The following is a 19,689-nucleotide window of genomic DNA, read 5'->3' on the forward strand; positions in this document are numbered from 1 at the left end:
TAAAGTTCTATCTAAAATGAACTCACAAGCAAATCTGTAAAATTGCAGTTCCATGAATGTTGCCATCATTTATCCAGTTTCTGGTTCTTTTGAAAGAAATACAATTAACCTATTCAAGGTTTATTACTCTATATTACATGTACTATATACATACGGTGCCTGAGAGAAGGTGCTTACAATATAAGCAAACCCTAGAGGTCACAAGTGACCTTCAAAACTTTCACCATCTTCTTTCAAGAAGCAATAGTCTCAAAACAACCAACAAACGGAATGACCAAAAACAAATCAAGAGAGATAACATGCTCAACAGCTGTGGCAGTACAAACAACCTACATTTGCACGGCTTGCATTGGTGCAATCTGCACTCAAAGAACGCCGCCTTGCATGTGAAAGTTCCGGAGGAAAAGTTCTGTACAAGCGTCTACGGAGCACAATTTGCAAGCGGACATGAAAGTATTCCCTGATAGTATCTAAAAGTCCCATAATGGACCTGCTTCTACCGTGGAAGGTTTTTCAGTACTGTGCATCTTAATTGCAGCTTCAAATCTGAAACACCAATTCTGCTTAGCTTCGTTAGGTAAATAAACATCAGCAACCAGCTAAACACCACAAGGCTTTGCTTAACGCAAGACGTCTGTGTATACACCGATGTCTTCCATGAACTGCTGGGATACAAGTGAGGAAAACCAATTTAACACCTAAGCAGCCAAACCTCAAGAGCACTGAGCACAAGCTTATGAACTGACTTGAAACCCAATGTGAACTGCAAAACTCTTAACCCTTCGACCTGACATTTATTACACACCTTCTGTCAGTAATACGTCAAACGCCAGTTTATAGGTGGTAGGTGATGTGTACAGCAAATAGAGGACTACAAGGCAATGATGTACTAAGTCCTTGCATGAATAAACCATTGGTTTACAGGCTGCTTAGTCCATCTGGCCAACCAATTCTAAACTCAGACTGGAATTCCTAGAGGATATATATATGACTGAGACGAAAACATGGTCATTGATCATGGGCCAGTGTTGATGTGTTTATTCACATGCGGATGCCAGTTTTACAACTAAAACATGCTTGAGTGACAAAGTAAAACCGGTACATCAGAATGGCACTTTATTGCCTAACCATACAGTTACAAATACCCGGACTATGCCCCATAAACAACACAAGTCACAGGGCACAATGTTTCTATGTGGCCCCTTATGTAACTACATGTGTAACAGAGCACGTGCTATGTTCTAAACTCGGCTGGAAACTAAATCTGAAAAACACTCGGTACTCAAAATAGAGAGAATACACAATATCTATTGCAACTACCTGTATGTAACTTGTACCTGGAATGATTCAACAGCTGTGTCTAGTAGATACATTTAAGTACTGATGGTTACAATTTACTTGATTGGTCTTCAAACTGATGCTTGACAAGTAAGAAACTGGGCTAACATTCTGCCACAGTTCTACCTTAATTCCTTTTTTTTTCCCCATGTAAACCATGCCTTATAATGTTTTTATGTTTAGTTTGCCAGCAAAGACAGCTACATAAAATAGAAACTTCACTGGACTTGTGCTAATGTCTCAAAGAGAAACTTCATACCCTACCTCTCACATTAGTAACAGCCCGTAAAAGAACTAGGCGAGATTATTTAATGATCTTCCAGGCCTTTAATAAACTTCACAGAATGCTTACATACATCTTCACAACAGGTAATATAAGGACTTATGAGCCATTGAACAGGACTGTCAATATAATGCAGTTATGAAAACTATTTTTTTGAATAAGTCCAAGGCAAGGAAACAATATCCAGCTAAAAAAAATTATACTTGTGAACAACAAACAAAATTAATGTGCTTTTTCTTTTGCAACTGTAAACAGAGGAAGTACTAACACATGTGAGTGTAATATAAAAGGTGTTTCCTCAAAGTAAATGGTAATTTGCCTGAGCAAGACTGCATTTACATGGAAGTTATTGCTGTGGACTGTTTACACCTTTTTTTTTTTTCCTTAGTGATGTTGATACAGTTTGTTTTCCATTACACAGTTTTCAATTCTGAGTTCGGTCAGGTTTTGATCAGAAAGCAAGTCAGGTCAAAGTATATGGGCATGTACATGTATAGTTTTTGCTCTGTTTGTCCCTCACAGCTGGCAATGCAAAAGCAAGCAAGGTACAAGTGTACCGCTATACGAAAAATAGCAATGCAATTTAGGGTCAATGCAAGTCAAATCCTTTTTTCATTATAGCTACTATATGGCTTGGGTATGTAAATATTTATCTATATCTACATGTATATAGATATACATGTACAGTGTATATTCATTCCTGCTTCAGAGAGCCCTCTTCCATCAAGGTAAACCTCAGTCACGGTTCAGCTATTTTTGTACAGATACCACCAGAATGTTGGTGCATGTAGTAATTAAGTTAGACTTTCTCAAACGGCTCTTTGTTGAAGTATAAATGACGAGACTTTCAAACAGAAGCCCGGGGCATATCTGAAAGGCTTACTACATATACTGGCTCTGACTATAAAATAACTGTGGTCTGAAAACACTGCAGGGTTAAGCTTCAGTCAGAAAGGAATGCGGGCATACATGTATAGATCCTACCAGTTCTCCTGGAGTATAATTTAACTAAAATGAGTAATCTTTTTTTTTGTGCAATTTTAAATAGATACTTCTATGTACATACATATAGATAAAGAAGGAGCATGTACATGTAAACAAGTATCAGTATGGGGAAGAGCTGTAAAATATTAGTCTACAAACTGTACTTGCACGTCAACATTTAAAGAGATAAATGAACTGCTCAGTCAACACAGGAGAGATTATAATGTGTACACCTGCACTTATGAACTGTTCTATGTGTTTTTACAGATTGTTGAAATTACTTTTTTTCACTATAAATCTTGAATTTTTCACATGATTTCAAATAGATTTTGAATTATTTACTCATCTTATAAGGCCACTTATGAGTTTTCCGTGAAGTTTGATTAATTTTTTGGTATCAGAAAAACTTAAGTTTGGACACCAAAAGTATGCTTCTGAAAGCGTACTTTTACATACTAAACTTCACATGAAATACAGTATACACATGTATCTTTATGTGTAAACCTAATGTGTATCATGACACATGGACGTGTAAACCTAATGTGTATCATGACACATGTACATGTAAACCTAATGTGTATCATGACACATGTACATTTAAATCTAATGTGTATCATGACACATGTACATGTAAACCTAATGTGTATCGTGACACATGGACGTGTAAACCTAATGTGTATCGTGACACATGTACATGTAAACCTTATGTGACACATGTACATTAACTCAGCCATTGCAATCCCCTAAATTAATTTTCACCATCCTAAACTTCTTATCTAAACAAGAACACATGATAAATACTTGAATTCTGTAATCGTAATACATGTATTTACAAAATATGTTGAGTATGTTGACTTCACACTGTATATAGGCTGTTAAATAAACGAAATATTTCAAGAAATCAAGACTCTAAATCTAATATCCGACAAGTACCGAATAACAATGGTTGTGGTGTAAACTGATCCAGTATTCCAATGGCCCAGAATCTTGGCAGCCAGACTAACCTGTACCCCAGCATCAAAGTGGAATATAATGTTTCTCCACAGCATGTGTTAAGTCTCAGTTTGAACCAGTTGTCCTGTGTAGCTAAAAGCCAGGAATATGTTTCTTTCTTGTCTGTGTTATCTCAACTCCTCTTACCCTTACCCTGACCATCTGGCTATTTCAAGGATCTCAAGGATATAATATGTACACCCATATTGCTTTTAGCCCTCAAATTTTTTTTCTTCACTTGTTTTTTCAATAAAAAATACATGTATTTCAACAACACATGTTGGTACATGGATGCGAAATGTACCATAGATCTAACACAACGTTGTCAACAAACAACATTTCTTTTAATTACAATATTGCACAACGATATGCATGTTATCCCGGCCCCAAACTGTAGCACCTCATCTCCCCCCCACCCACCCACCCCGCACCATTCCAAAACCCAATTCATTTCCAACATTACATCCAATTGGTACATTATGTAGTTTATACTTAACAGGTTAAGAAAACAGAGAACATGTATGTGCATAACAAAATGTGAATCAAATTTCATAGAAAAACAACAAGGCCAGACTACCTCCTTGAATACTTGACAATGCATAGCCATGTATCGCATTATATAAATGTATACAATTCTAACTAGGTGCCATTATCAACCCAACACAAATCCATCAGGCACAGAATCTGTTTACCTACAACTGTATATGTATGGAGCAGTGTTTGTGTCCCCCTATGTGAGGCAATGACCTACTAACCCAGCTGGATTCAAACACATCTAAGGTCCAATTAGGCAAGGTGTCGGTTAGGGGACCCTGTCTGCTGCCAAAACCTGTACAGACAGGTCAACGTTAGGAATGCAAGATGTTAGGGCATTCCAAGAGGGAAAGTACAACTGTGCCTGCATTAAATGACTTTACACATTATAGGACTATTAAGCCAAAAATTCAAATATAGCTACATGTACAATTAAAATATTTTGTTTAAAATTTATACAGTGATTCTTTACTGCAGAACAATGCACCAATCACTATTTGAGTTTTTCCTTTTCTGAGTTTGGCTTTAAAAGCACTGGCAATTCATGACTTAATTAAGTTGTTTGATAGCCATAAAATAAATTAGACGTTGTATGCTAACGATACAGAGGTCACTGCCCATGACGCTGGGTGCTTTCTTATCTGCATCTGGAACTTCCATAGCACATTTTAGCTGACATTTTTCTAGTCCACAGCCCAGAAAAACTTTGAACAAACAGCCATGTTTGCCATCACTTTTCCAAAGCACTATTCTCCACAAAGTGGATCTTTATCTGTGAACATCCATGAGCTTGATGACAAATCTCCATCATGGAGAATACTCGACAAAGCATCGAGAAGGAAAACATGGCTTACTTTTCAAAGTTTGCTGTGTTTTCAGTTTTAAAATGAGTGATGTGAGCAAACGAAAGTCGATTGTGGTCCAATAAAAAAAGTGTGAAACCCTCGGCCAAGGATTGCTGATTGAGAAAATCTCAGGTAGAAAACGCAGCAGAGGTTCCAAAAGCAGACAGGAAAATACCCAGCATCATGGGAAGGGAGCTCTGTTAGACTAGTTGTTTGATAAATACGAACCCAGGAGGCTAATTCACAGATACATGTACAGTATGATCATTTGTGCTTGAAGATGTCTATTGAAAAGGAAAAGAATTTAAACCAACATCATGATCATGTCATCATTACTTTTAACTCAGCTGCCTACAGTACTTTGCAGATTGATCCCTTTTTTTATTTATTATACATATATTATACATTTATTTATAGATGTATACATGTCACTAGTTTGTAACCCCACCAACGAAAAATCTCATAAGATACATGGTTTTCTCATATAATACTGGTTTGACATATAAAGTGCATGTGCCTGAATACATGTGTCAATCGAGTTCAGATGACTCAAAGCGATTACTCCCCACAACCTGTGAGTGCATCATATTTGGTGCGCAAATTTTTCTGGGGTTCAGCTATTATACTGTATATATCCTTACCCGATAAGTCTGTTAAACTGTCATAAATCCATACAGGAAGGAAGGTTAAGAATACCTGTGAGTATGAAGGTTGTGACCCGCTTCAGTACAACATTTCACACCTGAACAATATACCTGTCATCAGGTGAGCAATTGAACAATGTTACACCGGGACAATAGGCTCATACTGTTGCTCCCCTGAACATCTATACAGAAGCATGGACTGTGATGTCTGTGCCGTGGGAAAGAGCTAACCTTCCCTATTCTGGACCAAGCAGGTCACTTGTACACAGTGTGTACATGTATATAGAGGCACCTGAACCACATGTAGTTCCAGTCTAACTGCTCTTTTGAAATTAAATCTTGGAGTCTAGACTGACTGGTGAGCAATAAGGATGGTTTTAACTGTTCATTCAACTTCTTAACTTACCATTCAGGACTGGTTTAAATAAGGGGTATCAGTGACATGTTCCTAAATCCAAGTCTTACCTGTTCACTTAACTACACGTGTGTGCGATGCATGTGATTGACAATGACAGCTCTGTAATCAGGATAGGTGATCACTGGTAAGCTTGTTAACGTATGTGGGTTTATTATGCACTTAATTTGTAATGCCATACCAAAACCTTTTTCCGTGTTAATTATCACAATGGTGGCTTCCCAGATGCAGGACTGATCACCATAGTGCTGCCTCACTGCACAATCACGTCCGAGAAGACACCAAACATATACATCAACCCTACCTAGTCATACTCCCTGTGCACAAACAATGATCCAACTTGTGTGCTTATTAATTATATATTACTTCTGAGCGAAAATACGTCAACTCTAGTGACAGGTTTCTGGAGCCAAACCAATCACAGAATCCCCTATGCATTAAATCGTTACCCCAATACACACGTACAGAGCCAAATCTTACTCATACATTGAAACAATGGCGCTTTATCTATGACTGATAACTCTTGTTAAAATAATTTCATCTTCAAAAGAATTACATTCACATGTATAAAAAAGAGCTCTTTAAACCTGCCTGGTTTTTCTGTGGGTCAGCTTCACAATATGAAGTGCTTGTTCCATTACATGCATCAAGGTAATATCAGTTGTTGCCAAGGTACATTTACATGCACAGAACTATCATATGAGCGATTGCTATGGTAGTTACGATGCACTGGAGTTTCAAAAGATGTGTGTGGACACCTCTGTGGCCTAGTGGTCAATGTGCTAGTATAGCGCAATGACCCAGAAGCCTCTCAACAATGCAATCGCTGTGCAGGCTGCCCCTCTCCGGTCGTACGTGGGAATGTCTGCCAGCTATCTGCCTGGTTTCCTCCCACCATAATTCCTATGAGTGAAATATTCTTGAGTATGGCGTAGAATGCTAATCAAAAAAATAAATAAATTAAATGATATGTAAAAAATGGCTTGAGCTTCATGGAAATCACACCCAATTGTTATCACCTCATAAATCATTCCAGCAGCAAATTATCAGAACAAACATCAAAGAAAAGATCTCTTCACAAAACTCTGGATGATCAAAAAAGAGGCCTGGCATTGTGATCCTCCACCTGTATTCAAACTTCCTGTACGCTGTCTTTGATAAGACAATACAGAATAGTTCCTGGGTCCTGGATTAAGGTGCTGGGGGGTAGGCTGTCTTAGGGGAAGGTGTGGGGGGTTATCTGGTACTTCAAAGAGGAGCCTCAGACTGCATCATCCCAGTCTACATGTCTACATGTACAAATGGAGCAAGACTAGCTCATTCTCATTGACATGTAATGTCTCTGTTCTTCTTCACAAGACCAGTGGACACTCTGGTATGCTTAAGGGGATCTAATGTATAGCTTACAGACCAATGCTTGTACTAATGCTGTACTTTGTTCATTTATAGAGGCTTCATATGATCTATGTTCACCAGAAATAGAGCAAGGTTATTTAAAATGATTATTAAAGGCTGACCACTTGGTAAGTAACGCTTTGATGGTATGTCAAATGGAGTTTTACTAAATTGAAATTAAATATGCTGAACAAAAAAAACCCCGGGGTTTTGAACATATTAACTGAAGTTTCCAGGACTTCTCTACTGTAGGTTTTGTTGAATGGGTCACATCCATAAAAGCCACACACCTCCAATCTGATTTCCAACCATAAACCTAACTGTTTGGGTTTTCGGTTTATAAAATTGATGGATTAAAGTGCAAGTCTCTGGCAAATGTAGCACAAACTACACCAGCACAGTCTGTAACCCCTACATCCCACCAAGACCCTTCTACCATTCCTTGAATTCCGGGCTGTAGCCATGTGTTAGGCTGTTGTGACTGAGGTGTGAGAATATCAGATAGGGCAGACTCAGTGCCAGTTAAAGGGGCAGGACAACAATGGTATCTTATCCTGGTACTGAAGGAGAGGGGGAATGAACCCTGATAACATCAGGAGGGTACAGGAAGGCCCCAAGGGCAAGAGATTCTACACAACACTGCAGTGGCTACCCCTATGCCGGTATAGGTTTATAGGGCCAATGACAATACTATAGTGTTGACAACAGCATCATTTGTGTATTGTGTACATGTACTACTACACGAATGTGCGATGTAGGTACACCAATTAAAATCATAACATTGACCTCAGAGTGTGAGTTTTTGAATGATGTGAAACAGAATTTATTTGTTTTATTGGGATTTTACCCATGCACTGCAATTCCCTTTACACGACATAAAATATTCAACATGACCTGACAGCAGATAGGTTCATACTCATGCCAGTATTGGTGAAAGATTGCAATGGCAGTATTCACTGGCTGCTTGGCCATATCTTATCCCAAGTAACAGAACTAAAACCATTAATTCCAAGAGCATTAGAACTCTTACATTAAATGGAACACCTGCCAACCTTAAGTGGACACTGATAGTATTTACATGCTTATTTCTATTTACATGCCCAGGTATGTAAATTCATAAAAAGTCACCCTGACAAGTACTTATCTATATTTATGATCAGGGATAAAGGTGTCGAGGCAGTCATCTGAGCATGTCAATCCTCAGGTAAAGGTCAATGTATCAACAGGCAAAGTTCATCCTGTAAAACCATAAACTCACCAGTCTCTGCATCACACTACTACCCCCCTCCCCTCCCTCCCCTCAGGGCCTGTTTGCATTCTTCACATTCCTGTTGATATAACATATCAACACCTTCAAACTGTTCCGGCTTAAAACAATATGACTCAATCCTGTGGGCCATGTCATCACTTAGTCAAAACTACAGATGGGTTATAGGGAAGAACAGACTGGCAGTCAGTGTGAAAATAACTGACAAAGACACAAATGTGGTAAAATGCTAACCACTAATCCTGAAACCAATAACACAAATTTTAACCTTTCAATCGGATCGACTTTCATTCATCACTACAATTTTTTATACTATACATTCTTTACTTGTGGCAAGCAAAATGTGTGTTTGACAAGTCTCTATGGCATTTTCCTTAGGTTTCCTTTTGTCTTTTTTCACATTTTTTGTGTTTTAATTACAAAAGGCCACCTCCATTGTTTCATATGAACAAAATGGAAAGAATTTTGCTTCAGTATGGCATAATAACTGATGAATAGAAATTTCTAAACATTTTTTTTACAATCTTACACAATTTAATCATTCCCCAAATACTCTGAAATTCTGATAGAATTTACATGCTTATTTTCTTAGTACTCGAAAATATGCATGAATGTATGGTTTCCTTAGTTTCTCAGAATACTATTTTTAACATCTGACATTGTAAGCCTCCAATAAAGCATATGATATCAAAGATTAATGGTTATTTTGATGAGTTATATTTAGTAAGTCATCACTCCCATACACTTAAGGTGTAGATGACCAAAGCAGGGCATTTCATCAACATCCATGAACAGATACAAGCTGAGTGAGTGAGTGAATGGGTTGAATGGTACAGTTACACAACCCTCACTGTTTAACACACAAGTACTCTTAAGTTGAAGAGGTACAATGTAATTGGGTTTTGATCAAGGTTTGGGTTCCCACAAGAGAGGGATTGTTTTCAGGGCCAGCAAAGCACCCACATGTGGTAAGGGTTGACCCTCCCAGGGCCCTGGTCTTGGCGCTCAATAAAGGTGAGCTTTGGGTCATGTCGTTCAGCCAGCTTGCAGGAAGTATCACAAACCCCAGCAACAAGTATACCCCGTATTTCTCCAGGCAAGTTTGACTACAAGTGAAGTTGTAACTAGTAGCTCTGTACTGTGTTAAACAATACATATTGTGAGTCACACTAAACATTTTCACCAAACAAACTGTACAAGTTCTAGCAACTGGTTTGGGAAGAAAACTTTAAGTAGAAACCCCAACACTGGACCTTCCAAACTGCAAATAGATGAATTTATGTTCTCTGAATAGATTCAGATTGTTTAAAATGTTGAAAATGGAAGAAAAACAACAGGATTTGGTGGTCAAACATCAGAAAATCTACCCCGATAGGATCACGTCACTGTAGACCTTGTGACGTCATGGCGGTACATTCCCTGCAGGCATGTGAGGCTTCTCTATGAGTACAACACAGACCACAGGAGACAATCGTTCAATTAATTTCTAGGTTATTCCATGTAACATACATGGCATAAAAATGCCACAGACTGAGAAAATATGGCCAAGAGGTCATCAAAAACACCCTATGACTACAGAGGACTCAACTGTAGTGGTATGAAACTTGCTAATTCAGCCATGGCTACTATAATAAAAGGCCAATGGACCAGGCAATAATAGTAATAATAGGCTATGAATTGAAAGACTTGAGCATGAAAATTTTATTTACTATATATTTAAACAATTTATCACAGAATAATTACAGAAATGTAATAAACATGTATCAATGATTAACAACAGCAGCAATACCCTGGATTTTCAGCAAATTCGACCACTGAAGTATAAATTAAGCAGAAAACTGAAGATATATTTGGAAACATTTTAAAATTAAAATCCATTGGTCAAGTAAGGTCAGACAGCGTCTTTACAGATCAAAACAGAACATACCCAAAACAACAGAAGAGTAATTTAATGTGTTAAAGCATGTACTCTGTGGGTGGTCGAATTTGTTGAAGATCTAGGGTAGATGCACACATACACATCCATGTACATTTTTTAATATTTGTCTAATATTGCTTACCTTTACATCATACAGACCAGTCTGGTATATACCCTAATTCCTCAACCAGTTTGCATATGAAAGAGCAACTTTCAGTGCAATTTACGCATAAATTTTAAGACAAAATGGAGACAAAATTACACTGGTTGGATTATCACTCAACACAGAACAATTTCTTCAGAATATGCTTGAATAAACACCTTGCAAACATGTGAAAAAGGTTGAAGAATTACTGCACATGCTCTTGTGCACAGATTGCAGTGTATGTTTGTAAGTGAACAGACTACAATGACAATTCTGACAAAGCAGCAATTGTGCTCTTGGCATTGTGTAGAAAAGCTTTTAAGAACAGAACAGCACTTTATGATGCTCAACCAATGCAGGCGACCATTCTGTTAGATGTTTCAATTCATATGTCTCGGTTGACGTCCAGGCATTGCAATAGAAGTGCATATACATGACAGACCACAATGGTGTCAACAGGATGAATGGAGGGAATGGAGGGAATGGAGGCAATTAATGCTATCTGTCCAGCTGACACTACTTGATACTGATACATGATTACTCAATCAACACAACCACAAGCGTCATTCAGTACTGAAAAATTACAAAATGTTATAAATTCTCAAGATGTTTGTCTATAATGCAGAATGTATACACCATGCAGAGAGCTCTTCAAATATGATTCAAGCATAATATATATATGGTAAAAACTGCATTTAAGAAAATCTACACTGGTATGTGCGTCTTCCTCAAGTGTTATGTGAGGACATTTTCTTGACAGCCATTACATATATGCATGTACCCAGTTATCTCAAATACTAATATGATCAGTCGACAAAACACCTATAATTTAACAGATTGTATCATAAAATATCCATACAAGAATTATAAATCATAAATCTTGCTTCTTTGACTGTATATATATATATTTTTTTTTTCTTCAGTTTTTATCTCATTTTGTAGTGAAAAAAACAGCTGGGTTTACCAATGTACATCTTCAGAAGAAGTTTTTTCTTCACTTCCTGTTACACGTAATGTTTTCATTTAAGGAAATATTGCTTCAGGTCAATTGTTTTGTTTTTTTTCTAATTATTTTACTGAAGAGTTTTCTTTCCTGCACGCATTGTAAATTTTACATTAGAAACTTGTATATACATATGCATGTGTAACCGAGTTAACAGTCATTACATAACTTACATACATGTACTTTACTTTGACGGCCTAAAGAAAATGTAGGTAACTGTTTAGTGAACATTCACATCAGTCAGTCGTCTGTGACATAAAGGCAAATTTCAAATACCCTAGTTCTTTTGCCCTAGCAGCCTGACAACTTCAGGTGAAGTGACAGCTGAGCTCTAGCTGTGTAACCTCACAGTTTGACATTTAGCAAGACAGAGTGGAGAGGTTTTCTTCATTTGCTTGTCAGTCTCCACCTAACACAAAAACACAGTTGCGTAACATTGTCACCTGGGACTACAGGGCTGAGTGTGTGCATAGTAGTGTGTCCAGGGAGGAACCATAAAAAAAAACATCCTCTCAAAACAAGCACCTGTCAAGAAATCATCATCAAAAAATAACATAAGCTTAATCAAGAAAAAACATACATGTACTGGTAACAATTTTCTCTTTTTCCTGCATGGGTGACAGCAGTCAAGATAAATATTATTCTGACTGGACAGGTTGGCTTATCTTAGCGTAATGAAAGGATGTTTCACAAAACAGTACATATGTATGTCCATGTCACTTCTAAAAACTCTTTCAACAGTCCGGGTAAAATAAGTGTACGCTTGATTTAGGCAAAACACAACTTTCAGCCAGTAATTTACAGGTTGTGGAAATATCAACACCGCGAAGAGAATCTTTTCCATTAAAATCAGCTGGAAATTCTAATGCCTGCCAATAATATTATATTTCACAAAACATGTTTTCCTAAGCATGCATGTAGACGCTTATTATCATCACCAGAGGAATTCATTTACACGTATGTGCATTGAACTGTATGTATACATGTACCTCGTTCACCAATTAGCAACCAAGTGCGCAATGGTGAGTATTCTAGAAATTAATAAATTTCAGTTCACATGTTAAGCCAGAACAGGAAATTCTTGCATCTTTATCATGTGTTGATGAATGAATTATGACTGGAAATTTTAACTCTGTGATGTCTTCTGTGAATGCAATGAATACCTGCTTAGTGTGTGACAGTGCAGAACAGGTGAACTTTGATAGACTTATATATACACCATAAATATCGCATAAATTAGCAAAGTTTGGAGCACTGATGATATTCCATTGGCAATGTAACGCAATATGATAGTCACAGCTAGTCTCAATTCAAACAGCAAGTCCCAAATGAATTTGTCTGTAGAGGCCTATAGTTTACACTCAGTTAAGTCAAAAAAGTGTGACAAAAGTGTACAAAAGCTTTGCACATGTGAACCCTTTATCTTCACAGGATTTGTCACAGTGTATTTGACTCAGAGTGTTTTCATTTATTAATGTTTACCTTAAATGACTGAAGCATTCAACAACAAAAAAAAGCAATTTTGGAGGCAAATAATTGTCATGAGATATTACTTCTGGTTTTAAAATTTACATATTCCCAGTAGGATATCATCCTACCTTCCAAACACCTCTGAAAGCACTTTTCTGAAATCAGTAGAACTCCCAGAATCTGGAAAAATGAGCAACTTAGTCATGGGCAAAATTTTAGGTCATTTAGGGTCAAAAAACTAAATGTAGACGTATCTCAGTATATAGATATATCACAGGAATACCCATAAACATACATGTATCTGTACACTACAAAAACTGCTACAGTGTATGGGGTGCGAGTCCATCCCAATCACAGGATGCACTGTGCCTAAGTTAGGCAGGTGCTACAGGTGGTACTGGTATGATGATCATTTAGGAGGTATACCTAGACCCTCTAGTGATAGCAGTACCCGTATATCATGCTTCAATGGTGGGTGAGGTCAACTGTGCTTTACATGTACTTCACACAGACCAGATGATTTCTGGTTACACTTAACACGTCTATATATGTACATGTGTTACTGTCTAAGATAGATATCAAGGTAAGAGTGACTGTACATGCGGCAGGGGAAGTGGTGACTAACACAGTCTGACCAGGATACTGGCCGTATCCTTGAGAACAAAGCCAGGAATGTGAGAGAGAAAAATCTCACATATTCAGAAAAAAGTGCACAGAAAATGTTACACAGGTGAAGCATACTTTGGGCTTATATTACTTATATTTATCTCAATTTGTAGAGAACAGCTAATATTAATGAATAAAAAAAAGTCTGATGAGTAACTCAAGAGGCTTAGCCATAGCAAATTAATGAACACTGTACTGTAAACAGTATATATGGAAGATGAAATCAGCTGGTTTAACCACTTCCAGCGATTGTCAATGATGTCCATGTACGTTTAATGTATGTATGTAATAACTATATGATATACCTGACAATACCTATGCTAAAGCATATGTGTATCTACGTCATTATTTACCCTATTTCCTCTAAAAATTTGGGGCACCTGGTCTGCTCATTTTAGCCAATATACAGGTAATTCTAGGAATATTAAGTTTCTTTTTTTCTCACATGGTTACAACCAAGCAAAATGCCTCATTGAAAAATGTTAAATTTAACACGAAATACAGTATACAGGTATGACTTTTAAATGTGGATCATAAACATATGAAGAAGGCATTAGTAGTACATGTACATGTTACTGCATAAGTACATGAATGTTACATACATACATACATGTGCATATATCAAAAGATTGTTACAAAAGATTATCAAAAAGACTGTTACAAAGTTTAACAATAGTGTCTTGTTTAAGACCCTGTTCCTTCTCAAGTGTGCATGGTGTACATCATGTATAAAGAGTCTTCAAAACAGTCTATCCAAGGCCAATCTGAGTCTTGGGTCACCTTTTATATTTATTCTCATTTGTCACGTTAATTTACAGGTCTTTGCCGACAAATATTTGTGGTCAACAAAATTGAAATTTGTGTTGCAACAAATGAAAAAAAAAAAAAAAATACACAGGTTCCGCTTTTCTCTTTATAAACTTATAGTCAATGTGGTCACCAGAGATCTGTGTTAGAAGCCTGACGAGGAAACAATGGGCACTTAAGGTCATGTGGGAGGACTGAGGGGTGTGCCCTTCTCTCATCATAACACTGTGGCACTGGCATCACTCTGTACCCACCCCAGTCAGCCTTTGTTTTATGAAATCTGATTTAAAGGTGAGCCCCCTGCAATAACCCCTGTCAGACAGCAGGCCTGGCCAGACTCATGTTGACATTAACTGTGTCAGGTGGGATGGGGCTAATGAAGGGAATCTGATAGCACAAGCTAATGGGTCAGTATCACTAACCCTGAACAACCCACTGGGCCCTCTAGGGTTACAGACATAACACTTTCCCTTGTAACATAACAAGTAACCCCTGTGTCCTAACACTAGGAGGTGCCAGGGACTGTGAGATAACACATTATACAGTGCATGAGTAAAGAGCAGTAAAATCCCCAGGCCTGTGCGGCTTCAGTCAGCCTATCACATATTAGCCAGGACAACACTGATTGACCAGTGACAGGTTCATGTTTAGAAGAAAAGAAATTATAAGCAACAGAATTTAAAAAATAAAATCCTATTACATCTGCAAGCAATGGACCACAGGTATATATCAAGAATTCCAAAGTTTCTAAAGTTGGAAAAGAAGTAAGTTGTGAAATGAAAATTTGACAAAAAAAACAAGATTTATGGAAGAAAAAACAAACAAACAACCTAAAGTCACATACCAGCATGATGCACATGGATGCGCTAACATTTGAGTGAAGTGTTTGAAATTTTCTCCAAGTCAACAAGGCCAATTCCTCAAAGCCATTTCTGACTTAAGTCAAAATTTGAAATACGATCTTAAAGCTCATTTTTCAGTTTTAGAAATTAAAAAACCAATGTGTCCATATTTCAACTTCCACTACCAAAAAACTAAGTATCGTGAAGAGGTTTTCAATTTTGATTTCAGTCAGAAATGGCTATGTGGAAATGCCCCCAGAGCTACATGTACTGCTAAGGATCAGTATCTACTGCATGGTCCTGTTACTCACAGAAATCTAATGAAATCCAACCACTGATCACCTAATAAAGTTTTTCAAAAGATTTCCGTGAAACACTTAGCACAAGTGACACTGCAGCCCTCATACTATGCTGCATTATTGCCTGTCAGTGTGCACATATGCTATACATGGCAAACGCACATGTAGCCTAGACATAGTCATAAGTTTGGACAAAGGTACAATGTAAATGATCAACAAAAATGTACCATGTAGGCCAATATTTCAAAACAGTTTTCTGAAAAATATTTTAGAAGGGTTCACTCTTCCCTGCTGATTCCAGGTAAACATTTGAAAGCGGTTAGAATCTATATTTATTTATAGATTGAGGACTAATCCTGCATTCAAGGTAAGGTACCCTATCCAAAATGGAAATGACTGACGTCCTATACATTATGTTCTTTAGATTCCACTGAATGTCAGTTCATAAGCCTTTATAATTACCACCCATAATAATTATCTGCAGTTTATCCGAAACAGAAAGCTCTTATTTCATTGGTGCTCCTTAATAACATACTGGTATAAAATACATGTATCTAGAGAACATGCAGTTTCAGTAAGTTGTATAACCGACTCTTTACCCACCTGAATGTTATGGCCTGTATATGATACTGGTAATTAATACATGAAGAGTTGATAAACAAAAATAACCACAAGCAGTCATTCAACAAAAGTAATCAATATCAGTAGCTTTTATAATGAAATATATATATATATATATATATATATATATATGCAGCCAGATCTGTACATACTTATCTGACAGACCTACAATTAAATACAGGTAGTAATTTCCCTCAAAACTAATGTCAGCATCCTTCTTTATTTTATCTGAAAGATTGAGATAGTGTATCAAAAGTGTGTGTATCAGTTTGAGCGGAGAATCGTGTACTAAAATATCTCACCTGTATTTTTACCTGACAAGTGAGATGGCCTACAATCTAGGTCAAGTCTGACACATACAATCGATCAAACAAAACCCTGAACGAAAATCCGACATCGCTTGACTATCACAGCTGAAATCACCATCCTATGTCAGAAAACATTACAGCAAAGTACAACAACAACTAAATCTGAGAATATATTCGTGAAACACAAGGCACAGGTGTGTAAATTGGCACGGGTGTATTACGCACACCTGTGCAGGTTGACATACGCGTTCATATTCCCCAGGTAAAAATGGGCTAGCTCATGGAAGCCATCTTGAAAATTTGTTGACGTCGGATCGAACTTGAAAATGTCACCCAGCACACCATTTCTCACCTGTTTGCCCCACCCTCAGAAAAACCCATTTCATTACTGGCCTTTAATCATAAAGTGTGGAGAACAATAGCGCTAAATTAGCCACCCCCTAAGGTGAGGGCATTATACGTACCTCGTTGGGTTGACTCAACTCAAACAAATCGAAGTGGTCTATGTTCCACTGTTTAATCTGCTGCTCCAACCGCCTGTAATCTTCCTCTGTGACGCGTGACATTGTAGTCAGCTAAAATCCATGAAATAGTCAGTAAAACTTTCCCAGCTTTCCGCTACATCCGACAGTTTTTCGGTGCTGTACACCACAGCGGTAAAAACTTTTTACTGTAGTTCTTTTGGCTATGACCACTCCTCCACTGAGTGAGCGCTGTTCAAGTCGCAACGGCCTCAGTTCCGAAATGGTACAACACGCATGCGCACTCAGAGCGCTGTACATCGCAAGTGCCCGCACCTTTTCAAAAAGCCGCCTTAGAAAGCCGTGTTTGTAAGATAAATGTCACCGGCTTGATGCGCATTGTTGATTTCAGAGCAGAATAACCGAGCAGGACAGATCGACGTTTTCTTCACCATTACCAAGTTAAAGCCGCTTTGCAGGCTTGAAACTTCCTAAAAAAAACATTAAAATTTTCACATAGGTATAAGGTATCACTCTACATTAGGCCTATGTCGTCACTTGGTATTTGGTTGCGGCAAGGCTATTCTGCTCTGATAGTTTCTTAACAGGAATTTTCAAACTTCAACATGATATGCTACATGCTAAAAAAAAAAGACCACTGTTTAGGCATACTATTTGTATACATTATTAAAATTGTCACATTAACATCCATTTCGGCCCCTAAAGGTCAGGATTAAATGGCCTGATATACCGGGAGGCCTGTATCTGGTCGACCCTTAACCCATGTCCAAAATAACAGACCGCTGCATTCCGGATGACTAAATCATAGGTATATTTTTAAAACAGCTAAAAGGACAGGTACATCGTTAATATATTCAGTGTACGTAATTTTGTTAATGTCTATATGAATACAGTAAACGCATGCACGATGTTGAATTAATATGAAAGTGTCATTTTTCTGAGTTCTTACAAAAAAGGCAAAGATCGTTTACAGGAATATCATTAATACATGCATATACATGTACATTGTTATTAACATTCAGGCGTATGTAGCACCTTGCACAGATATACAGTATGTGACGGCTGTGTAAAATTGCCACCAAGGCTCTGGTGGAGCATTCGCATTAGAATTGGGTGAATCTTACCGATATTCACGACATAAACCTGCAATGTATTTATTTCAGAATTATTTTATCATGTGATTTTATTCCAAAGAATAATCCGAAGTATAAAATGCCTTCTTAGACCGACATGTATACAGGCCTTTGCTCCACAAAATGCTGACAAGGGTTCCTCCGTGGCCGTGGTGGTAGCACGCCAGCGCGGCGCAGTAACCTACAGAAGCCTCTCACCAGCGGTTGAGGTCGCTGTGAGTTCAAGTCCAGCTCTCACTAGCTTTCCGTCCGGCCGTACCTGGAAAATTCTGCCAGCGATGGTAGTGGGGTTGCCCTCGGGCTCTGCCCGGTTTTCTCGCACCATAATGCTGGCCGCGGTCGTACAAGTGAAATATTCTTGAGCGCGGCCTAAAACACTGATGAGTTAAATAAATAAATAAATAAATAAATGCTGACAAAGGCAATCATGCAATCAAATCAGCTGTACATGTAAATGCTTTCCTGTTGAAACTTCATTCAGCCTATAGCAGATTGTGTGTTTTCATATACTCCATATAATTGTATTGTGTGCAAATCGTGCAAATACATACTTTCCTCTCCGGCTGTACGTGGGAAGGTCAGCCAGCAACCTGCGGATGGAATATCCCTGGGTTTCCCCTGGACTGTACCCGGTTTCCTCAGACCATACTGCTGGCCGCCATGGTATAAGTGAAATATTTTTGAGTTAGAATACATGGAGGTAGAACGAGTAATTAAGGGGTGCTATTTATGGCTTCGTGAAAATATTAAATGTACAGAATGTATATATAGATCACTCACATTTCCTGAGTGTATTGTATATTAGAGTCGATAATCTGTACTCAGCAAACCCCTGCGCTTAACGTACATATTTCTTTGAATTCATATGCCTTTTCAATATTTGAAAAATTTGCATGAGCATTTCTTCACCATTGCATGCGCAATTTTTTGACCATTGCATGCGCATGTAGGTCCCAGTGCCATAATTTGCAGATTGAGTTGTTGGCTTGGTGGCTTGGCATCATCCAATAAGGGAACTGACCGTTTTCTGACAAAACGGATGCTGGCCAGTGAAATGTTATGGTCGACGTCTTGACAAAGAGCCATCCAATGTACAAGATATGCCTCATGATGACATCACGTATATTCGGTTGGATTGTCCCCCAGGCGTGAATCCAGGACAAAAGCCCCGGCGGACAAAAACCTCGTTGTCTTAACAAACATGATGTTAAATATTTGTTGTCGGGAATTCATATAATGTGACTTTATTTTCCATGTAAAAATTTCGTCATCAAAGAGTATGACCCAGTTTGTCCGT

General features: G+C 37.9%; 1 protein-coding gene across 1 annotated transcript in view; it reads right to left on the reverse strand.

The window, feature by feature from the left end:
- LOC135477833 (afadin-like) overlaps positions 1–17,461 on the reverse strand; it is an 84,297-nt gene extending 66,836 nt beyond the window's left edge. Inside the window, exon 1 of the mRNA XM_064758041.1 lies at positions 17,242–17,461. Within this exon, the coding sequence (XP_064614111.1) occupies positions 17,242–17,343 (102 nt within the window). The 5' untranslated portion in view covers positions 17,344–17,461. The remainder of the gene's footprint in view (positions 1–17,241) is intronic.
- Positions 17,462–19,689: the final 2,228 nt, after the last annotated feature.

This window comes from Liolophura sinensis, chromosome 1 (assembly GCF_032854445.1).
Source record: "Liolophura sinensis isolate JHLJ2023 chromosome 1, CUHK_Ljap_v2, whole genome shotgun sequence".
Classification (NCBI taxonomy): domain Eukaryota; kingdom Metazoa; phylum Mollusca; class Polyplacophora; order Chitonida; family Chitonidae; genus Liolophura; species Liolophura sinensis.